Here is a 25591-nt window from a genome sequence, read left to right as displayed (position 1 = left end):
TTAGATGACTTAAGATTTTACTGATGCCATCCCTGACTTAGATGACTGTAGATTTTAGTGATGCTACCCCTGACTTAAATGACTGTGGATTTTAGTGATGCTACCCCTGACTTGTAGATTTTTACTGATGCTACCCCTGACATAGATGACTTTAGATTTTACTGATGCTATCACTGACTTAGATGACTGTAGATTTTACTGACGCTACCCCTGACTTAGATGACTTTAGATTTTACTGATGCTATCCCTGACTTCGATGACTGTAGATTTTAGTGATGCTATCCCTGACTTAGATGACTGTAGATTTTAGTGATGCTACCCCTGACTTAGATGACTGTGGATTTTAGTGATGCTATCCCTGACTTAGATGACTGTAGATTTTAGTGATGCTATCCCTGACTTAGATGACTGTAGATTTTAGTGATGCTACCCCTGACTTAGATGACTGTGGATTTTAGTGATGCTATCCCTGACTTAGATGACTGTAGATTTTAGTGATGCTATCCCTGACTTAGATGACTGTAGATTTTAGTGATGCTATCCCTGACTTAGATGACTGTAGATTTTAGTGATGCTACCCCTGACTTAGATGACTGTAGATTTTAGTGATGCTACCCCTGACTTAGATGACTGTAGATTTTAGTGATGCTACCCCTGACTTAGATGACTGTAGATTTTAGTGATGCTACCCCTGACTTGAGGAACTGTTTATAAATGTAAGTAAAAAGACTTCAGGATTCAATAACATAAAATGAATACAGTTGTTTAACAAACACCCAAGTATTCATCTTGTAAGTAAACATTGCAGATTCTTGGTAGGAAAAAAAAACAAGCTTCTGGGTATATAAAAAAATCAAAAAATCATGGGTTGAATTGGGAAAAAAAAGTCTACATATCAGTTAAACTTATAGAGCCATAATTCAATGGCACCCAGATTTTGTAACAGGCAAGTTTACATTTCTTCTCATGGTTTGTGTCTGTCCTGATTTTTAGTTTTGAGTGCTAGCATATGTGTCTAACAATCTGCAAAAATATCTACAATGCATTGTTTTGTTCAATCAATCTGCAGTGTTTTAATTTCCTTTAATCTCATTTCATCAAACTAAATTTGTGTCAGAAGATGCTTGAATACAACAGTGCTGTCTTCAGCCTTTCTAAAGCCTTTAAAAGTGCCATAGAAATAGTTGTATTTTTTCTTTCAATTAGTCAAAACATTTTTTGATGAAATTCAATATGATTGACGTCTTTATTGGTGTAGGTAGTAGTATCTCATCACTTAACAGTTGACATGGTAAAATAAATCAAAGAAAAATGTGAGTAATAGAAAGATTTTAAGCACAATGGTTATGTCACAGATGTACTAAGGAGGTCATTTTAGTCACATCCACCCATATCTTTGTTGTATTCCTTCACCATTTGTGTCATCTGTATTTCTTGATAGCTACCCTCTTTATTTTTTCTGTTAACTTCTGAAATAAATATGTGATTGGCCTTTTATCCTGCCAAACTAAACGTTACACGATTTTTGACATATGGTCACTGTTAAGTTTTTTTTTTGGATAGTTTTCAATGACTTAGAAAACTGCTCTCTACTTTTGCTACTATTCCTATTTGTAATTCAGAAAGTGCATATTTAGCACGTTTTTTTATAATAAATTATAGTTAAGTACCTGTCCATAACTTACTAGAACATGACATTCTTTTCCAGTAAGCATAAGGTAAAAAAGAACTACCAGTACCATATTTAATACTGCACCAATGTCTTTATCTCCTTCTGTGCAGCATCAGTATAGATTTTGCCAATCATGATGTCACTACTACAGAGAATAAAGGATTGGATGCTCCACTTTGTGGGCTTATCGATGTACTGCTTTAAGGCCAAGCGTTTTTTTTGTTGTTGTTAAATCATTCCTATATCTAAGCTCAAATGTTGCTTATGTAGAAACAAGTGTTAAAACGTGGAGCAGGCTGTTACAAATAGGCCTATAACTTATAGTCTTATCAATATATGTGCTTTCTTCATCAATAATATTAAAAAAAATTAACAACAAAAAAGAACCCCATAGTGATAAGAATCTGTCAAGAGACATAATATTGAGAAATATAGGAGTAAAGCCCATGAAGTTAGCGCCCTCAATCCAATTATCCTGGTAGCTTTGCTATATACATAAATATTCCATATAAATTGTCAATTCAAGAAATGCCTCATCATTTGAACTGTGGCATCTTTTGAAATTTTCGGTTTTGTAGGAGGTAGGCTTTACAATAAATGCTTGATGGGCTCAATGGTTTGTTTTGTCAAATTTTTCCAGAACATATTGTCCAAAAACAAAGATAAAATACTCCACTGGTTCACTATCCTCAATAGTTCAAGGAATATTTACAGGGCCTTTCATCTTTATTGAAATTCTGACCTAGATTTAATTTTTTTTGTTGGTTTGAAATTCCACCTAGTTCTCGACCATCGGCTGTTTGAGGGACAAGCACCTCTTCAATTGGTCTAGCACTAAATCTAAAAAAAAAACTTCTTAGTTGTGGAGTAAAGACTGCTCAGTTGGAGGTAACAACTAATTCAGCTAACCAACTGAACACAGGCGAAAGGCCAACAATAAAATCAGACAATCAAGAAAGTTGACGATTCAGATCCGGTACTGAAGGGAATCCGTCTGTGTCATCCCTGTTGCCTGCCAAATAACTTAGTACAAAAACTAATACTGATTAACAAAACTTCACTGTCTCCAGAGAATCTAACATATGAACTGTTTTTATATATTACTTTTTTCCCAGCTGAAGTGCTCAGTTCATAAGATGTTTGTTATATTGTGAATTTTTCACTTTGGATCACACAAAAATTATATGAACACATTGGGGCAGCCATTTGCAATGACTAATCAAGAGATTTTAAAATGATAGGTTGGTTATTTTTAGTTTCTGGGGCATTTTGTTTTTTTCACATAGTAGACAAAATGCCATAAATTGGCACAGCAGTTAAGCAGCACAGTCGGAAATACTGATAAAGTATTACACAGCACTAGTAGTGTTCAGTATTATTGAAGAACCACTTCACCATCTCTTTCATCTTCTAATTAGGTAAACTGATAACTGTTTTTTTTTAGTTTACAAAAGCCTAGCCCTTTGGTTTTGAAACTATGAATATTTTAAAGATCATTGTCTAGTCATATCCTGATAACATAAGTGCTCACTATTGGAGATGCAATGGCTACTTTTAGCCAATTTGGAAAGAGTATCCCTTTGTTTTTAAAAGTTAGTACAATGTAAAGCTCTGTGCTGAAACTATACATACCTATCACACATAAAGGTAGCACTATGGGCCAAATTTTAATGAGAAAATTGTGAATTAAATAGAAAAAAGAAAGTAAAGTTCCCCTTTCAGACCTTGTAGTCTATAGGGCAGATGATCTAAAGGTGAACTGGCTCTGTGGCCAACGGTTAACGAGGGTGTCATGTGGCCAGCACAACGACCAACCGCCTTTACTTTTCCCCAACTAATATCAGGTACCCATTAGAGCTCAGAGGCGCCCGAAGATCCCGAAATTAAAAATCCATGTCTTCACCAGGATTTGAACACAGGTCCCCGGTTCGGAAGGCAAGCGCTTTATTACTCAGCCACTGCGCCTCCTTATGAATTAAATACAGGTACCGGTATCATATTTATTTTGTTAATGTAGTTTTCTAAAGGTTGTAGAGGGCGTGGTAGGAGAAGACCATGTATTGGACTATTAGGTGGGCTGGACAGGTTGTGATCTGATTCTAAACAAAAAAATGTATGCCTCATCTATTGTAAAATATTCTGTGTGTTTTTAATTTTCGATTATAACATTTACAAGCTGATTACAAACTATTGTTTTCTACTGCAATGGAGAAAGTTACTGTTTAAACCTTTTCTTAATCAAGGCTACATATGCACTAACAGGAGAAAATCTTTTTAGATTTAATACTAAATTTGCTATTTATGGAACCATGCATTGTGGTTATCCATCCAGTAATTTGGACTAAAAATAGCTGTTTAATTAGACATTTTGTATAACATTAAAAACTGTTTAACATCTTGTTACCATTGCAGATTCTTTTTAGTGCATTTGCAGTTGTTAAACAAAATTATATACTTAATTTTTTGTAATATTGTGTTGTCCAAGTTGTTTTCAGTGGCATTAATATATTGAGATGGCTGGAAATCAAGAAGCAATCGATGGCCAACATTACCTTCATCACATGGTTTATTATTTCTTTGTAAGATATATCCAGTCTTCACTGACCATACAAGATAAATTGTATTTTTGTGTTTTATCTCACTGTACCTTTGCTCACAGAAAAGTGAGAAATGCTGTTGGAGGAGGCTTTATTACTACAAGTCTTTTATACTGCCTATTGATTTTGATCCACCTTGGTTATTTGAAGGAATACATACATACCACTTATGATGTTTTTTTGTGTGTGTCTTCAACAGCTGTTAAAAGAGATGCTTGATGTTTTGCTCTGGGGGTGATTTTTTCATTTACTTGTTAAACCTCATTTAGTGCTATTAGTGGAATGAAGAAAGCAATGCAAAAAAATAAAATAATTTTCAGTACACATAAATATCCAGTGTTTTGAGGGGTATCTTTTCCTGGCAACAATAGTTAGCAACTGCTTGATTTCATTAAGATAATTGGGAGTATTAATTAAAAACTATTATTACATTACCAATTCTGAGTCACAAGATTTAACAAATAGTAGAGTAATCTATTATTAAAAGGCATTTCTAGGTTTTAATTTGTTTACCAATGTAAAATTATTTTTTTGTACTGGTCTACTTCAATATGCAAACGCACTTGTTGAAAGATAGAGGAATTGAAATTACGAAGTAGATTAACAGAGAAAGGGATAAGATAGAGGAATTGAAATTACGAAGTAGATTAACAGAGAAAGGGATAAGCTACTTCAATTATCTAGTTCAGTCTGAAAATGGAAATTGAAAACATGATTTCATTGTATCATTGCAGAATAGGTGCTAAAGCTACTTTTGGTCTTCAAAAAGTGAATTCTTTGTCTTGATTACTCACCTTCACCTATCCCTTAGCCTGTTGAACCGTTGGGGCACCACAAAAGATTTGTTGAGTGTCTTTCTTCATTCCTCTGTCTTTTGCCTTGGATAAAACCTCTTTCAATGGCAGGCCTGTTCATTCTTTTATGTTGTCTTCCCATCGCTTATTCTGTCTGCCTCTTCTTCCTGGTACTGTTCCCTGAAGGAAGGTCTTTGCGAGCCCCGAAGACCTTGTAATTCCGGTACAGCCATAGAGTTTTATTTGTGCATTTTTTTACAATTTATTATTACATATGTGAATAATATGGTTCATAGTCAAACACATTTTTAAAAAAAAATATTTTATACTGCATATGCTTAGTACAGAGTTGTTGCAATCTAACTGGTTTGTCTCTGTCTGTCTGTATCTTTCTATCAGTGGGTGTGTGTGTATTTGTTTGCATGTACATGTACCATGTGTGTGTGTTTCGTTGTATTTATCAAATGAATGTAATACAAATTTATTTGAACTATTTAATTTTTTTTGTGTGCAGCAGCAACTGTGACCTAAAACCTGCAGGGGGCGGCCATGAGTTTATGTGGAACGCATACTCCTTGATTTCATATATTGTTTTTAAATGAACATAATCTTGCGTCGAATTCTATCAAATGATGATAACATGAGCGGATTTCGTGAAATGAAATTTAATAAAAGTGCACTAGAAGGGTGTTATACCAGATACTGGCACATATCATTTAGGGTTTGATTCACATTGGATAATCATTTCTAGCTTCAGGTGGGGGTCATTAGGGGATTATAGTGAGGGGGAAAAACGGCATTTTCTGCCTTAATTGAAATCTGGGCATAGGTGTTTGTTTGTTTTATTTACTAAGTAATTAATGATCATTGGCCAGACAAATATGCAGCATACAAACTAAATGCCAGTAGTTAAAAAATTATTGGTTGGTTAAAGGAGTCATGTTTTTTCACTTATCTAAGTTTCAAATGTGTTGCATTGAATCATCAGAGATTTAAATGAGTTGTATTGAATATTCACTTTATTTATATGAATCTGTTTATTGCTGCACACACTTTTCTTTCTTTCTCTACAAAATGAATAGTACTAAATAATTCCTAATTAGTTCTGTGTGTTCAAGATTTGTATCTGTGTTGGAAGCTGAACTTTGACAATTTTCTAGGGTAACTATTGAGTGGTACATGTCATGTTTCTAGTTAATTTTTTTAAAAACAAAAATTATAAGACCAATTAAGACAGTGTTTCTTTAACTTTTGCTGGAGGTGCCTGCAAGCCCGATTTATAGGTCAGCACATAAAAAAAGCCATGCCCTGCCAGTCCGAAATATCGGTTTCCTGCACCTTATCTCAGACGGACAGTCTGTAGGAGTTCAGGGGAATTAGGGCTTAAGGGGAGGTAACTGAGGGTCCAAAAGTCTTTATTAGAAGATGAACTTCTTTGATGTGCAAATTAATTTTTATTATTGGAAAAAGAAATGGATTTGAAAACATGCCTTTGACTTTATTTTTTCTTTTATAATGATAATTGCTGCTTTTTAAAGCTGACTGAAAACTTAGTCACTACTGGACCTGCGTCATTGAGGATTGTCAGGGAAGTTATTTTTGTACCATGACTTAATTGATGAGCTGGAATCTGAAATGCATACTACAGATCTGCAGTTTCAATTCATCTTTTTATGTCCCACTTTTAGTGTTGTTACTAAGTCTTTCAGGTTCTATCAACTAGGGTTTCTGAAAAATGTGATGAAAGGTGACTATGTGTGTTTTTAGTAGCACACTTATTTTTGGAGGCATAGGAGGAATGTCAGCTACCTCATATATCATCATCATCAAACCTTATGTGAGGGCTTGAGAGGCTTTTATTCTCACTTTGTAAAAGCTTTGAATGAAAACCTTTTAGTTTCCTATTATGCTTATTTGTTTCCATACAAGCCAAGTTGAGTGGCTGTCTCCTTTCAATTCAAAATGGGGACGTCAGAGGCAAACCATTCTATTCAAGATATTACGTATCCATTGGTGTTTCTGTAATTTATTTCTTTTTATATTTGGAAAAACACTGTTTGTCATTAAAGAAATCGTAACAAGAGCGTAGCACCTTTCACAGCCTTATCTAAATACTTTGAAAATGAGCTGAGACCTGCCATTATTTGCTGTCCAGATGCAAGTGCTAAAGCAGTTAACCAGTTGACCTGGTAGGGTGAGTAGGTAATTTTCATGTTGTTAGTCCATTTATTTTGAAAAATCCTTTACCAGTACCAAAAAAAATCGTGCATGCTTATCCCATTGAATAATAATTTTTTTTTGCTAGTGAATAATTTAAAATACATTATTTTTTTTATTTTTTAAATTCAATATATATTTTTTAAATATTGTGTATATCTGAGTAGACTATGGGGCGAGGTGGTGAAGACTTGCATTTTGTACAGATATTTGACTCCCACTGAGTTTGTCCAATTCTGAAAAGTACCTGTTATTAGTAGAGAGAGTAAAGTTGACTGGTGAAGGTTATTTCCACTCGATACCCTCCTTAACTCTTTCTCTCCGTAATTATTTTCCACGTTCCGACGGAATGATTCATTTTACTCATATATATATATATTCCACAACCCTTTCATGATAAAACTTAAATAACTTTTGTGTTTGTTATCAGAAAATGTTATATTTGGTATACAATTAAAGGATGGCTGCCTGGTTGTGCGGTTTGCGTGCTGGACTGTCGTTCGGATTTATCAACGGTCGAGGGTTCAAACCCTGCCCGCTCCCATCCCCCGTCGTCCTGCGGGAGGTTTGGACTAGGAAGTAAACTCTGAAGGAACATCCGAAACATGTAAAACATTTTACAAACAAAAGATTATTTATTCAATGCATTGTTAAAATAAAAATGACTCCTAGATATATTCTGTTCTGTGGCGGGGGCTTAGCATTTTACAAACATTTTTTACAAAAATGCACACCCTTTTAAGATTACTTAAATTGATGCTTATAAAACGAAAAAAAAAAGTTTATTTTGGATAGTGAAACTTCAAAGTTAAAACATATTGACTGTGGACAAGTCTCCCTTAAAACTAGATCTCGACTAGATCTAGGCAATGTTTTATGATCCAAATTAAATAAAAAGTCTTTTTTTATGATAGTTATTTATATTCTCACAAAACTAATTATATAACATATCTAAAACATTTATATCAATTGTCTTGAGGTCACACTCCCTATAAAAATTAATTTAGAAAAATAGAGCCTTTTTAGCCCCCACTCTTTCAAAACATTTTTTTTTAAAAAACAATCAAAATGAAAAAAAAAAACAAACATATTTTTTCCAAAGGGAAACTACTCAAGATTTATTTGTAAGCAACTAAAAGCATTTTGTGAGGAAAGATAACAACATAACTGACTTTTTAAGCATAGACGATAATAATATTGTTGATTAGGCTGCATAATGGGATAAAATCAATGATGATATGTCAGTTAAGAGAGAAAGAGTTAAGTAACCTTGGCCATTGAAACAGAGCAGCTACACCTTAATTTGCTCATGGATCTCAAAGTCTGAGAAGCGGAAATGATGACACTATACAGTTGATTAGCATTGTTTTAATTTTGTGACTGCTGGGTTAGATGCATCATTTTGTAGTACATGTACATTTCTCCTTTGATTTAGTCTAATCCAAACCACAGGTTAACTAAATCTCAGTCTCTTGTGATGTGTTAGACAAGCCAGTAATGGATCCTACCAAAGTTTCATAATTTTTAAACTACTTATTGCAGGCAGAATAAGTAGTTATTTTGCACTAAATAATGTTCACATCAGTTGTAACTTGACAAACACTATACTGATTAGTGTGAAAACACTCACTTTGTAATCTTGTTTTTTTGGGGGTATTTTTTGAGGGGCGGGGGAGATCTAGTGTTGATACAATACATTGATGATTGCCTTCTGCCTTGTCACATGGAATGCATTTTGGACTGTTGTCATAATTGTCCTAAGTTCAAATCTTGCTGCCATCTCCTGACGGATCACACAAAATGTTTGCACTAAGATGTAATAATCTTTGAAAGAACCTCCAGAACTTACTTTAAAGAAACTTACATTCCTTTCTCAATACAGCTCAATATCTCTATTTATTGCTCTCATTTGCAATAGAAGAGTCCTTTACCCTGCTTACTTAAACAGCTAAATTAGAGATGCATTAGGGTTAGCAAAAAGACCATGTTTTAATGACTGCCCTATAATGAAATTTTTTTTTCTAACGAATGTGTCTGATTTGATGCAAAACAAGAGTGAACTTAAGTTACTATCTTGCAAAGATGACCATGTTTACTCACTGAAAGTTATGGGCATAAAACATAAAATAGATTTATGTTAGTTAAAAAAGATCTCTACATGTGCATAAATGAAGCACAATGACTGAAGCAGCCATTATGCTTCACCTTCCTATTTTGATCTGTTAGAGCCTTTAAAATGTTGTCTGCTTACATTGTATTTAAGGCTCAATTCAACTGGTGTGTTCTAACATTGTTTAACTACCTTGCATTAATACTAGACCATTGTTTCTTTGAGTTAGTCCTCATACTTCACCCAGGATATGGGTCATGACATAGATCTAGTTGTCTCATTCTAAGTTATCTCATTCTACCAAAACAACCTAATTCTGAGTTAGTCATATAGTTTGGCTTCTGAAATGTGTCTTTCTTCACATTACTTGGCTTTATGAGCTTTGAGTGTTGATGACGAGCAGGGTATATCATCCTTGTATAAATCAACCATAGTTTAATACTCTGTGGCATTTTATGTCTTGAAATGCTATCTTTTCCCTTTGCAATTTCTTGTGTGACTAAAGAGGCCATTCCTTGATACACAGCTGCTGTCACAGATTGAGCATATGTAACCACCAAGCGCCGTTGCATTTTCACCCTTCTTTCTACTACTGTTGTGTATGGCATCTGCAATCCAGGCCCCTTCCTTTATCATTTATGCTTGCTCTCCATGTGGATCTATCCTGTGCCACTTTTTCCCAGCTACTGGTGTCGATTTTGAAGAGCTTCATGTTGCATTAGCATACGTCCGTATACTGTAAAAGTGGATGACCAGCGGCTCGCCTTCTTTTAGATCACCATACAGTTTGTATTGTGGAAGTTGACCTTCTGGCATTCTATTAATGTGGCTAATCCAGTCAATGTGTCTGCTGCTGATAACACAGCAGATGTCATGGCACCCTGCTCATTGTAGGACTTCTTCATTGGTCATTTTATCTTGCCACCTTATTTTTAAGATCCGCTTTGGAGATGGAAGATATTTAGCTTTTTTTCCTGCCTTGAGTAGTTTGACCATGTTTCAAAGTGCTCAACACTAGGACTAAGGCTTGGTATTGTTAGTCAGCAAGGTATTGTCCCACGCTCTTTTCTGAAACTGTGACATGGTGACCATTGCTTTGGATATCCTGTTGTTAATGTCTTTATCCAGTAGAGCATCGTTGGATATGATGAAGCCAAGATAGCAAAAATGGTCAACAATTTCTAATGGTTGGCCATTGATGGTTACATTTTAATCCTCTTATAGTTTGGAAAATTGAAAATGTGCCATGCTGAAAAAAAACTGTTTATTTTTGTCCCATGATGTATGTATATATCTAATAATTTTTCAACATTTTTTTCCTCCTCAATCAGTCCTCAAATGGGTTCTTTTTATGAACAGCTCTGTGGGTTTTGTTATTCAGCTTAATCTTTTAACTCTCAATTTTTATATATTCATGTTTCTTGTGTGATTATATTGTGGGTTAAGGCATTTCAGCTGTAAAAACTCTTTGAATGGATTTCAACTTTAATGTTAATTATAACATAGTTGGTTGTAGATTATCTGTGATTTAAATGATATCCAGTTACCCATCTTCTGAACTCAAAAGACTAATTTCTTGATTTCAAAGGCGCTCAACAATAGCCATTAAGTTGAAAATCTACTGATAGCGCTCAACACTTATTACAAGACTTTACTCAACAGGTAAGTATTCAATTAAAATAATCCAGATAACACACTTCTTTGATATTATGTAATATTTTGAAAGAATATTCTTTTTAAAAATGCAGTCAGACATTTTTGGTATTTTTGTAAATGGTTTCTTTTTGAGTAAATTTTTATCTGTCCAAAGCAAATACTTTTCTTGTGATCCTTGTTTGAAAGGAAAAAAAAAGTTAAAGGAGTCCAAAAAAAGAAGAAACCGATCCTTTTAGCATTATCATTGTAGCTGCTAGTTCGTCACTTCAATCATAACCTGTTTAAACATAATTACCGAGTCAATTTGTAAAGAGAGTCTTGCAGCCTTGGGAGTGTGTATAAATTCTGAAAGAACACAGCTACAGGACAGATAGCTTAAAAAGATTGCTGGTAGACAATACCTTTGCAGGAGATGTGAAAAAATAAATAGGTTATCTTTCCTCAGTTTTTATGTGAAATCCAGCTGGACATTTTTTTAAGATGGAATTTTCTTGAGGATTGTGCTAGTTGACTAGTAGTATGAACAGGTTTGCTGGGCATAGGATGCATGTTTTTTTCTTTTCTTGGACCTTACCATGAAAGCGTCAAAAGATTTCTAGCTCTTGTAACACGTCTCAGTGTTCTATCATAAAAACAACATGACCTATGAAATTCCCATGTGCCATGATAAACGTTGAACTTCAGTACAAGCGTTAATAGTGACTTATATACACTGCGATTTTATCCTGTAAGATGTAATGTGCTGTCAACAAAATTTTCATGCGCAGGATAACTTTTCATTCAGGAAGCCGAAATAAATTTCGAATAATGACTTAAAAATCATAAACAGTATTATGAAAATTTTTTTTTTTTTACAAATGGCATTAAGAGTGGAATGGCTCTCTTGCTGCAGTCCTCAAAAAGGGAAAAGCTCTGTTAAGTGAGTTGCACCGTTGCGTAAGGGAGAGTTGAAATTGTTTTTTAAATGCATGTTGTGAGTAGCCTTTAAGGGTTTTATTTTATTGTTGTAAGAAGTTGATTATGAATTTTCTTTTTCTTTCAAAAGACTCTGTGCCTCTTTATGTATGCCAGTAATAAAAAGCTTTGTGTATAAATACAAGACAATCATTACATCCAAGCTATATGAAAGGCTATAATTCAATGCAAAGTCACTTTTTTAAGGTAGTGGGGTGGGTGTGGAATTTTTATTTTTCATTGATCAGGTGATTTTTGACATCTCTGTTGCTGAAGTTACTACAGAGCCCTTTTGGGCAAAGCATATTTTTCTGCCACTAGGCAACACCTGTAGTGTAAACTTATTCAGGTAAGTATTGCTTTAACATTTTAATGACCAGTCTTTCCTGATTCACTACTTATAATGGAACCACAGGCGTTGACAAATGGTTTTGTGGATTCATGTGAAGCACTACACTCATCTTTTATCTTTGGAATCAAAGACATTATCATCATTTGTAATGGAATGATTATAATAATAATAAAGGAAGATTTAGTTTCCCCAGAATTAGCTTGACCAATCTAGGGTCTTTCATTTGTCATTTGCGCAAATTTTTTGTTTGTTTACAATTGTTACTGAGCTGTTGGGAATTGGATTATTGCATGAATGTTGAAAAATGATTTTTAAATAAAATCTCAGAATGCAAATCCTAAAGTACGGTATAAAAGGTATTTTATATGACTAAATATTACAGGGCTGAGTTTTTCCATGTGGACATACCATTTGCGTCTGTTTGTTAATGTATGCTTTCCAAGGCACTTTTAGGTCTGCCATGATCAGTATATGCTTTGCAAGGCACTTTTAGGTCTGCCATAATCAGTTTATCATGCGATTATGTACAGTTTCTTATATTGCCTCTCAATGATTGCCATACATGTCTAGAGAGTAAGTAGCTATAAATATTTAATTTACAAAAAGGCCCTCTTGAAAATATTTTGTCAGTGCTTACATGGCCATATTTTTTTTTTATCTTAAGAGGAATATGTTGGTATTACCTAAAAAAAAAATATGTAGTGCATTGCTATGTAGTAGCAGGTTTTCAGACTATTATGTATGGCAGATTTTTAGATTTTCTTTTGTAGGCTTATTGAAGCAATATTGAGTGGGTTTGGAATATATTATTTTTTATCCTTTAAAAATAATATAGGTAAAAACATCACATCGTTTCAATACTGTCTTCTCTTAAAAAATATTTTTAAAAGTTGGTAAATATTCAGTTATGCACAAATAAATTTAAAAGTCATAAAATAATTCAAAATAAAATAATGCTTTTATTTATTTTTAAACATTGTATAATACAATCATTGTAAAAATCTAGGTATATTTGATATATAGGTTCACCCAGGTGTTCTAAAAAACTTTGATCACGTTTTAAAAATTATACAGATATATCACATAAGTAATTTTATATTTTCAGAAGTAAATCATAGCACATTAGCTGCTCAGAACATTTATCATGGATTTATCTTTACTGTTATGGACATCTTCAAATGTTTCTGGCAAATGCTGCAAGAAATATTTTGTGTTAATCACATTTATTCCTATTGGTTTTATTCCTTACTAAGGTTCTGTATTTGAATTGTAGAAAACAGTTTATTGTAATGAAAAATAGTTGAACATTTAAACTTTTTTTCCAATTAGGTGGTTGAGAATTAGAAAGCTTGTTTTAAATATTAGTAGTTATTTGAAACTCTCAAATATTTTAAGAAATTATTTGTACGTTTCATTTAAAAAAAAGGAAATTTGCCGGTATATATAAATCTTCATGAATTTACATGGAAACCCATCTTCAGTATCATTATCATTTAACATTCACTTTGAGTTAAATAGTTTATGAAAGGGCTTAACTTAATCTATGAATTGTTATGGATTAAATCTTATCCCTTACTAATTGTCACAAGTTGTTGCTGTGACCTAATTCGATCTGTTTCTAAAAGCCGAGGTCAACAAACACGTTAATTATAGTCATCCAATCAGAGAAAGAGGTTAATGGAAAAAATAGCATACGTCAGTTTCTAGAAGGGGTCACAGTTGATAAAACAATTAAGATAGGATAGAAGTTTCTATGATTCTGGAAAGTACGGGTTAGAAAAGTATAAACTAAGGGAAATTTAGCTAGCCGGAGTCCTCACATTGTAATGGTCCTTGCATAAGAACAGGTCCTCGCATTGTAACGGTCTTTGCTTAGTAATGGTCTTATGCGGGTCCATTAGTTAAAGTTATACTAGTTGAAGTTGTTGTTGTATCTTTAAGTTGTCTCAGTAATAAGTTATACCAGTTAAGTTGTAATATAGAAAGTTTCATTTTATGAACAGATTTAATTTAAGTCAAGTTGTTATTGAATTAAGAATCTACTTCTAATTTGAAGAAGTCAATTAAAGAAGTTATTAGAGAACACAGATGTTTCTTCAACGTGTTATCAAGTCATTTATATAATCTCCGGCAAGATGATTCTGTTTTAACAATAATTAATATAAAAGGAATACCAAGAAATAAACAGAAATCATCACACTAATATGCTCTAATTGATCAGTTAAAATTATTACTATAATAATGCTATTAAAATATTATTGTTTGAATAGGTGTTACACTACAATCTTTTTGATGTTTTCAGTAAGCTTTGGCAATCCATATTCTTAAGTTTTTAAGTATGAATGAAATATTCTTACTAAAATGGGGAACTTACTTCAAAACTTGATTGGTACACCACAAGACATATTAGATTTTTGTATCTTAATCTTGAGTTGAACAGTTTTACTTCTTAACATCAAGTGCTAAGTTTTTGTACTGACACAATCATCTTTTCTTTACAGGCAGAGGAGGATGTGAATGAAGAATCCATATGTAGTGTAAATGATGCTGAAAGTCAAAACATTGTCACTACTACTGAAAATGATTTAGACAACTCTAGACTTGATATACCTCCAGTGTCATTGAAGGTTGAGGGGGAAGATGTACATCACACCATAGAAAAATGCCAGTTGCCAACAAATAATTTCTCCCCTGATCTTAATGAAGAAGAGCATCCTGGTTTGTGGTCAGCTCCAACTCACTACAACGATGGCAGTATGGATGAGTCAGAAAATATACCTAGCTCTAGGCCTCCTGTTGTTCTGCCTCTTGACAAGGATAGGAAAGACAATACTACAGAGAACCCAACCAAAAAACCTCGTTGTGATTATGACTTCAACACTACTCCCTCTGAACAAACTCCTTGTGACTTATCAACTTCAAAATCTCTCTGTTTCTCCACTCCTAGAAACAATACATTTTTTGTTGGGAACTCCAGTTCAGAGTTATTGACAAAACTTAATTCACAATCAAAGGAGAATTGTATGGACGAGCCAGAAATGGATATTGATGAGACTTACCTTGATGGTACTCATAGTAAAGATAAGATTGATCCTGGGGGGCGGGTGAAACCACCATTACAGAGGTATTTATCAGCTGATGATGTATCTGATGAGCAAACTGTTCCCAAAGAATTCAAAATTCAGCGTTATCTCTCTGCTGATAACATGGATTTGACTGGTGTTCAAAGTTATCTTTCCAATGATATTGTGCCTGTTGAATGTTCTTCTCTTCATTCTAATGAGAGCTACCAGTCTATAGACACTTTACACATTTCAGAAAGTAACAATTACAAGCCTTCTGATGTGCCATCTCAATATACCTCCAGTGATGCTCAATCTATTACAGATACGTCTAACTCTGATCATTCTTATAAAAATGTCCAAAAACTGTGCAATACTTCTGGTGACTATGTAACAAGCCATACTGATACATTAGACTTCAAACTACCTCCATCTTTACATGTTGACATGGACAGCAACAATTCCTGTTCTGACTATAACCAAGTTTTAGAAGAGTATAACTCCACATATGAAGCTGCAGCAGATTCTGATAATTATAAACAGACAGTGCCATCAGAGGACAGTCCCATTTCTGACTATAATCAAAGTGATGTCAATTTGATTTCCTATAAACAAACATGTTCTGAGGATGTGAGTGACATGGATACTGAAGGGTTGGACGAAAGTACTGCTCAAACCACTGATAGTCCAGGTATTTATCAGAGCTACGAAGAAGGCATTTCTTCACACTATGGGAGTGCAGCATTAAACTCTTTGATAGGTGTGCCTGGTGTTGCAGAGTATAATACAAGTGCTACTTCTGAAGAGAACTGGGTATCTTCTGGCAGTGGCGATTCTAGTGCTGCTGTTATATCCAACTCAGAAGTACCAAGCAACAGCTACTTGAGCTCATCTTCATTTACAGACACTCAGAACACCTTGACAGTCGCAAGCACATCCTCAATGTCTGCCACTGTGACCTCAACTCAGAATAAGGTGTCAGGTGGCAGCAAAGATGATCATGAAGGAGCGCTTTGTACTGGAGATCAGTCCTTCAAAACTGCTGCTGCAAGACAGTCAGCAATGGGTCCATTTCTACAGGCTTCAAGATCTGTTCCCTTTGTTCCTAGCATCAATCCATCTATCTATGCAGGAACAGCAATGGTTCAGGGTTAGTGTTTTTTTTAATTTGTTTAAAATTACTGGATTTACCTTTTGGTCTTCATTTATCTCTTAGTTTCATTAAGCACCACTTGGAGTTGCAGCATTGTTTTGTCTTTTCTTTGGTTACATCAAAGATTACATAATAAAAAGAGTATGGTACACTAAGTTTGAATTTTGGGCAGTTGTGTTGGTCTACGGAAAGCTCTTGCTGCTACTGCCAGCTGCTTACAAACATTCTGAAACTTGTTTCAAAAAATTCGTTCATACTTTTATTTATCATTAAGTTAAAAATTCTTACAGTGTGAAGCAATAACTAGTTCTTCAATTCAGTCAAACAATTGTTGAACTAACCTCCCACCCCCAACTGATCTAGAATGTTAAATGCATTTGACTTTGTCAATTCTAGTTGACTTAATTTTACAAATTGGTGATTTGTATTATGTAAGCACATTTTGTATCATACTTTTTTTTTTTTTTACAACGCTTATATCAACTCTGTCTGTCTGTCTGGCCAAAAGTTTGTACAAATTATTTCTCCGACACCCAGATACCCAATCTTTGATCAAGTGGAAGTTTTGCAAAATTTCTTTTACCTGACAACACACGAACCAATGAAAAAAATTAAACCAATTTGTTAATTACTATTGGTAATAAATTACTTTGTTTTAGTATCTCAAACAATGGAAAGAAATAGTACTTGACTGATGTGGTGGTATAAGCTGAATTAGTCCCCTATATATTAGGCTTAGTGAACACAAACATTAAATAGAAAAAATAGATAATTATACAATCTTCCATGTTCATAGGCTCTGTACTAGCAGAGTGGTTACCATGTTGGCTTGAGAATCCTGAGAAGGTTTGAGCCATGAGTTCAAATTCAGGTCGATCCCCCTTTTTATAAATGCTTTTTTCTTGTTAGTTTAGACCTATTACAAATTTAATTACGTGACTGATCCAAACTAATTGATACAACTATGCTTAATATAAGTTTTGTTTTTTTAAAAGTATTTTCTTGTTTTTTTCAGAGTGATGTTTACTTGTTTTTTATATATATGTACTTGGCTGATTAAATTTTGAAATCCATGTAAATACATAATAGTTACAATGAAAGACAGTTATTCGTATTGGCTTGCTACACTTGTAATTAACACCTTTCATGGTTAAGGACCATTGGGGATTTACTGTTTTCTCATCTTCAAAAGACAGTGTCTTCAACTCCTTTTCCTTTAGGGTTTCTTGCTCTTCTTTTATGTTCTGAATTGCAGAGAATCTTGTGATTTTATTTCATCTTTTTATTATTTATCTGTTGTTGGTACCACATAGTAATCAGCAAGACTGCGCCTCCTTGTTCCTGCACATTTGTTGCTACCCATGCCACTGCCTATGTATACATAAATTCTGTTGTATTCTGCCTTCATTTATTTACTTTCTTTTACTATGTCTTACTATTATTAATGCATAAAATGTTCATTCCAAAGTGCCAGTTTATCAAAACAGTTGATTGAACTTATGATCAAAGTATCTGTTTTTCATAGTATTTTTTGTATTTTTCCTTATCTAATTATTTAGTAGAGTTTGTTTTGGTATGTACTGGCATCATTTCATGGTAAAAATTGCTGATTATAAGTAGAGGTAATGATTTCTGTTAAAAACTAAAGAATAGTGAAGAATAAATACATATTGATTGTAAAATAAGACAAATTTCAAGCTGAATAATCTGTCTGAAATTATTTAGTTCAGTGCCTTTAATATTTATTAGATCAATGTATAAACTTAATATATTTTTACAGGTATTCCTGGACCTACCATTATGTCCACGTCATCAGTGCACATCCAGCACCCCAATGGGGCAACTATCATGCGGCAGCAGACTGTCAGTGCTGGCCTCAATGGTGGCGGCATCACTCAGGCCACCCTGATGCAGCAGCAGGCTATGGCCAATGGTGCTCAGGCAACAGCTGTCCTGCAGCAAAGAACTATGACCAACAGGGGTCAGACAATGGTACTGCAGCAAAGGACAATAAACACTGGTTTGGGGGCCATGACCCAGCAAACTCTTGTTCAGCAGCGCTTAGCTGCACCTAACAATGTGGCACAAGCAATGTTTCAAGCTAATGCATTGAGGCATCGTGCAATGGTTAGCCAGCAAGCTACTATACTACAGCAAAGGGCCATAAGGTATTTCTTAGTAAAAATGATTTTTTCAGCAATTTTCTTTTTGTGTTTGGAAGAGAAGAGCTCGTTACCCATTTTTTTTTCTTTCAATATTTAGTTTCCTTGTCTCAATGGTCTTCCTTCAAGAATCATAACTCAATTTTTGTCAAACTGTTACTGCTGCTAAATGTTATTGTTGCTGTGTAGATGTTGTTATACTTTTCATTTACTGCTTTTTCCTGAGCATTTTTTTGGTCATCAAAACTAAGAAACAAATGTTTTATTTGAACTGTACTATTGCCACTTAAGGGCTAATAAGGGGAGACCTTTTCTGATTTTTCTTGTTCCAGAACAGACGGCTTTATTTATTTACTGAACAAATTGGTGACATTTCCAAAAGATGCACAAAAAAACACACCATTATTATAGTGTTAAGTTCTTGCCCTAGCACACATGCTTTTTAATAAGACTGATGTATAATGAAACAAAATAACACAAAAAAGTGACTCAGCACCAAACCTTCAAAATTTCCTTTAACTTTTATTCAATAAACAGGAAATGGAACTGAAAAAGCTGCAGTATATATTCAGCTAATTAATTCAAAACTTGGAATGAGTTTGAAAGTAAAACAACCAATAATTGTAAAAACAGAGTAACTAAAATTGGGATAAAGTTGAAATAATGTGTGTCTTTGTCATTTTTGGATGGAAAGCTCTGATGAGAAGAATAAATTTTAAAAATATTTTTGTTGTTATCATTTTATCATCTTTTTATCCTATTATTAATTTTTCAGCTGGTCATATTTTATGTAGTTATTTCTTGTGATAAATTGCCCATTATTCTAGATTACCAATGCACTTGTTTTTTTTTTATGACTAACAAATCTTGTTATTGTTTGTTCAGGTTAGCTCAAGCTAGAGCAATGGGCACTCAGTTAATGAGAGCACAAGCTTTGAGGGGGGCTGCATTGCTTCAACAGGCAGCAGTTGGAACCCAGCCTTCCATGCTAAGTCAGGGGTTAGTGCGGACTGCCAATCCTGCTGCAGTGATGCAGCAGCTTGTCAGGCAGAGATATTTAGGTGGTCCAGTCATGCCAGGCAGAGGTGTGCAGATGGTTGCAGGTCGACCAGTTAGGTCAGTTGACAATATGTTTAAATAAGTAAATGTTAATGATATGCCAAATTTATTGTTTTCTTTAAATTTCATTGACCATTTTTTTTGTCTTTTTAAGTGCAATAAAGTATCTTAACACTAATAATACAAAATTAAGTTGCCCTTGTGAGCAATTCACTTAAAAAAACATTTTTTTTGTTGCTTTAAGAAACACATTTTTTAAATAGAATATTACATCTAATTTAATGCCAGAGATGATACAAAACTATTTCTCCTTACAATACATATTACTGTAAGCTTTCTATAATCTGTAATTACAGTAAATAGCAAGTGAAGATCACTATAAATTTCTGCCTTAGGATCAGATAATGAACTTTTCAGATTTGTATGTGACATTACAATTTCTTGTGTTTTCTTGAGAATTATGGTTGTGACATTGCTTTGTAATTAATTAAAATTGTTGAATAATATTACTCAACATCAAAAATTCAACTTAAAATGAAATTTTTTTGACAGTAATCCATGAATTTCAAACATGTTTCATATTTCAATTTTGCCCACCATACAAAAGTCTCATTTTGACATTCCAGAACCTCTTCCTATTCTAAAGATGTCTACAAATAAATGTTGAAAATATAATTTCAACTCATTATGAGGTAATTAAATCATTTCTTTGTATCTGGTTCAAGGGAGATAAATTGACAACAGAAGTGAATGGAGCTGTGACTAACAAACTAAAAATGCTTTTGTTTAGTGTGACTTACAAACCTGACTAATGGAACTTTGGTTTGAATTCTTTTGGAAGATCTTGTTTTGTTATTCAGTGTAACTGTTGCTTTCACAGACACAGCTTCAATAGATGGTGTGTTTCTGAAGTTACTCTTCATTTCAACATCACATTTTATTTAGTCTGTCATCATATTGTATCTGTCTTGTCAGCATGAACACCCATCATTTAATGCATATTCTAGGTTTTTATTGAGGGGGGACCATTAACAAAAATATATTGTATCATCTCTGGTAAATTAGATAGAATGCTGTGCTAGGGTTGAACTAATGTCCTAAATGTTTCATTCCATTGTCCCACAGGGTTAAACTCACTTATACAAGGGAAACTTTGCCCATGGAGTCCAATACCTGAGCCAAGACTTGTGCAAGATCAAAAGTCCTGCTTACAAAATTAAAGAGTTGATTTAAAAAGGGAAAAGCTAAAACAGTGACAGTCCAAATGTAGAGAGAGGGTCAGAGTTTTCACATCCCTATTGAGGGATGTTAGTTGTTTATATGACAAAATGATTGTTGAAAAGAAGATTTACACATTTGAATCATCAATACCGGTCGGTATGTAAACATTAAAAATAATTGTATTAGTTTTAAAACAAACTTCATTTCAGAAACTAATTCCTTTTTTTAGAAAGGTATTGCAGGATGATATTTAAATATTTATTACCTATTGCTTTGAAAGTGTAAGTTGCTTGACATTTAAAAAAAATTTGTTTTGGATTTTGGTAAAGACCTAATTCTTAGTAAATCAAAACTGTTTTTTTTTTTTTTTTGTATATTTTTTTTTTTTTTTACTTTTTAAAATTCTAAAATCAGATATTAAATACTTTAAGATTACAGAGGCTGGCCTCATTTGTACTGTGTGTTTTATGTTAACCTTTACTTTGTCTTTCACAAGAACAGAATTTAATACAATATTTTGTTGTGCTATAGTATTATAAGACACAAATATCTAGGCCATCATTCCAAAGATTTGAAATGTGTCTTTGCACCCTCCTGCCCCATCTACGAAATATTTATGTATCAAGTCTATTTGTTTTTAGACATCTGAATGTTTCAGAATTGACCCTTAGCCGTGATATTTTAGTCCACATTATTTTACACAATATTTAGCATATATAATATGCTCTCAACTTGTACATGCATTTTAGTTGTGTAGTCATGTGTTTACATCCTGCCATTTTTGTTTAACCCAATGTCATGAAATGAAATGATGTTTTTTTATTTATAAAAAAAAAGCTGATGTTGATTATATCCACAGTGTTGAATATTAAAACCATTATATTATAGTTTCAACACTATATGCTCATAGGTTGTTTATCACAAGAGATGTTTGTTGGAAATGAGTTCAAGTGTTTTTCTTTTAATGCTGCAGTGTAACTCATGCTCATTAGTCTAATTACATTTTGTAGTTGCTTAACAATGGGTCTATTTAGATGGCTTACCCATCGATTAAACCTGTTGTTTGGAGAAATCCCCCAGTATATATAATTGAAAAATCAATGTTTGAGTGATAAATAGAGTTGAAATGAGAAGGCTGTGTAAACAAAGGATGAATCAGTCTGTGTCTGTGAGTTTTAGATTTTACTAGAACAAGTACAAATATTTGTCCTGGAGGCTGTGCTAAACAATTATTAATATTGGGCTGTGTCTGCCAGTTTATGGTATTACATTAAATATATATTTGTCATGTTTCTGAACTTTTAGAGATTGATAATAGATGTATTTTTAACACTCCAGGAAATGTCTGCGGACCTATTCTTGTTGTGATTTCATGTTCAAGTGTACTGGAGTGTAAAACACTTTCAAACTTTTTATATCAATAAAGTTGTATATAGAAACTTTGGTGACACTAGTTGTTTTAGTTGTGTGTAACTGGCACAGTAAATAATTTATTATCCTTTTTATCTGGACTATTTTGTTGTGTTAATTGTTTTGTTGACTGCTGTGCACTACTGTTTGTACCAGCCATTCATCGTGTTGTACCATCAGCTTCTCAGTGAAGTGAAACTACTACCTTGTGTTAGGTTTTGTTATTTTAAGTTTAGCCAATGTTCAATTAAATTTTTTAAAAGATTTATTCCTAGCTACTATTTAGCAGTATCAGTATTTAAAATTACTTTTGGTTGATTCGTTTTAGTAATTTTTTTTTTTATTTATACCATTGTTTCTTGCAACATTTTGGTATTTAGAAAAACGAATTAGTAATTAGTACAATTTAATATATGCTTGGTTTATTTATTTATTTTTTTTTGTTTATTAAATTTTATTACACACAGTGCTTCTGATGTTTTCAAAGGGAGAATTGCAATATGTTTATTCAGGATTAACTCTTTGTCTCCTAACTGACGATACCAACATTGATTCCACCAGAATGTGGAAAATAATTACGGAGAGAAAGAGTTGTGTCTGATTTACTATTTCATGAATTAAAAACTAGTTAGGGTAATACTGTATAAAAAGTATCATATTTAAATTAGTTAGATTTTGTTAAGTTTAACAATTGATTATGCCTAAACTTACTGCTTTTGATTTTTTTTTTCTGTTTTAGTTTTAGATAGTTAAGTAATTTATTTCTGTTACTTTCTTTCTTTTAATTTCTTATTCTTTATCATTTATTAATATTGAATTCAGCTGATTGATGGAAAGTTTGACTTTTTGGTTGGTCATTGTGATGGTACCATTTCATTGTTGACTGACAATCATACAGAATACTGTAATAAAATGTTTTGCATTCCATGATTTTCAAATGTTTAGTTGTTGTTTTCTTGGGATGTCTTATTGCTAACATGTTTTATGTCAAGATTGTCTTACATGCAATCTTTTTCTGTTTTTTTTTTTCAATGGAAGAATCTAGTTGTCTTAAAACAATTGAAACATAGTTGAAACTTAATTATTCTGCATGGTCTGAATAGGTGTTTCAAGAATACTGGAATAATTAACTAGTAGACCACCAAATGAATTAATCTTAATTATTTAATTTTAATAAAATGAATGTAAATGCAGAAAAAATAAATTAGTTCTGCTTAATAATAAAATAATTTCTATAGATCATGATGAACTGATCTAATCTAAATTTTGAATCTAATTGGAAACCAAGAGACAATAAACAATCAACCATTTAATGATTTTCTAGTTTTTTGAAGAGCAATATTTTCAAACAAGGTTTGGGTTTACTTCAGTCTCCCATTGTGTGAGGCAGGATTTTCTCATTAAGTTACAACACAAGTCTAGAAACAGGCTTATAGTCTTATTAGATAGTACAATTCAGATATTTTCAATACATGTTTTTGTCAAATCCCACACATTGAAGAGCTCTATTACTCGGTTTCTAGCCTATTTGTAAGAGTCTACTAAGAATAGAATTAAGGTTTATTCATGAATGCTTAGATATACAAACTGCCTATGCTGGAAGACCCTTTTTTTAGTTGAAAATACCAAAACGTGATTTCCAGCCTGTGCATGAAAACAAACAAAAAATTGTTTCTTCCAACACAAAGAGATGTTTTATTGAATTGAGAAAAGTGGAGAAGTTGATTCTTCCAACACAAAGAGTTGTTTTATTGAATTGAGAAAAGTGGAGAAGTTGATTCCTCCAACACAAAGAGTTGTTTTATTGAATAGTGTTTTATCAGCCGTCACCACATTCGGCAACAAACTAGTATCCTCAGCACGAAGAAGATACACAATATTCTCTCCAATCGTTAACTTATTGCTCCTTCTTTTAGGACTTTGGGTGGTATGTTGTCAATACCAGCTGCTTTACCTTTCTTCAATTGTTTGATGGCATTCCATATTACTTCCCCTTGTTATTCCTTCTATGTGTATGTCTAGTGTTGGTCCAACATTTGGGTCTGGTGGATTTCTTGTTTTTGGTCTATTGAGCACTTCTTGAAAATATTGTTCTAAATTCAAGGCAAGCACTCAACAGATGAAGAATACCAGTGATAAGTGATTTAATAAATAAAACAAATAACACACACACACCAACAGGATGTCAGGTTTTCTTAGATCTAGTTTTTCTTTTCAAAATAAGCCGGCATTCACCATCATGTCACTATTTCCTGTCCTCTTATTTTCAACGTTCGTGTGGAACAGTGTACTAGTGCGCACCATGTATATCAGCGCGGGGACAGAGTTACAACAATATTCTTGCCATCTTTCAAGCTATTCATTTATTGAAGAAAGTAGTTTTCCATGTTTGTCTCCAACTGGCAGACTGCAATTGGCTTTTTTAGGACTAAGACGTTTGGTGGTTTTGTACAGTTGGTTTTATATCTCCTTTGATTGCTGCTTGTTCAGCCTGTTTTGTTATTGTTTGTGCGAATGTTCTTTCGTCCTGTCTAAGCATTTTAGTGACTTTTTTGTGAAACTATTTGGTAGTCTTGTTTGGATAGTAGTGACGTATGGTAATGTGGTTGTTTGGTTTTGTCTTATTAGGTGAGACCCATGTCACTTTGTGGGTTTTGCGTGTGTGTGTGAGAGGGGTAATGCTGCCGCCTATCACCAGTTCATTAAACATACAGAAGTCTGCAAGCTTTTCTCTTTTTCAATATGGTGTCAAGTCCACGGGAGTGCCCTTACTTTTCTCTCTGTCTTTTTCTAGCTTTTACATTTTTATAGATTTCTTTTCTTCACTTTACCCACTTTAACTGGAAGAAACAGAGTCTAATTTAAAAAAAAAAAAAAAAGAACGTTTGTTTACCCTCCCCCCAAAAGTTAAAAAACTGGAATTGAAACTCTAATAGAAAAAAAAAACATTCTTTACTCACCCTCCAAAAGATTTTTAAAAAACCTGGAAGAAACAAAGTTTAATTTAAAAAAAAAAATGGAAGAAACTGTTGATTATTATGAACGAATGATAACAAGACTCTGGATAAAACTAAGTTATAAGCCATGAAATCAGCTGTTTAATCTAACGCCATATTGGTTGACAACAACAGTTACAAGGGATGTTACTCCCAAACACCGATTGGTGCAACCT

General features: G+C 33.4%; 1 protein-coding gene across 3 annotated transcripts in view; it reads left to right on the top strand.

Moving 5' to 3' along the window:
• LOC106077773 (uncharacterized) overlaps positions 1 to 23349 on the top strand; it is a 48777-nt gene extending 25428 nt beyond the window's left edge. For 2 of the 3 annotated variants that reach the window (XM_056034053.1, XM_056034051.1), the window contains 4 exons: positions 14854 to 16564; positions 18348 to 18735; positions 19615 to 19845; positions 20914 to 23349. In XM_056034053.1, coding sequence (XP_055890028.1) covers positions 14854 to 16564; positions 18348 to 18735; positions 19615 to 19845; positions 20914 to 20965 — 2382 coding nt within the window. In that variant the 3' untranslated portion in view covers positions 20966 to 23349. Of the gene's footprint in view, positions 1 to 14853; positions 16565 to 18347; positions 18736 to 19614; positions 19846 to 20414; positions 20481 to 20913 lie in introns of all 3 variants that reach the window. The other variant, XM_056034052.1, reaches the window with a different exon arrangement.
• Positions 23350 to 25591: the final 2242 nt, after the last annotated feature.

The sequence above is a fragment of the Biomphalaria glabrata genome, chromosome 6 (genome assembly GCF_947242115.1).
Source record: "Biomphalaria glabrata chromosome 6, xgBioGlab47.1, whole genome shotgun sequence".
Classification (NCBI taxonomy): Eukaryota; Metazoa; Mollusca; class Gastropoda; family Planorbidae; genus Biomphalaria; species Biomphalaria glabrata.
This window is presented reverse-complemented; position numbering and strand designations above follow the sequence as displayed.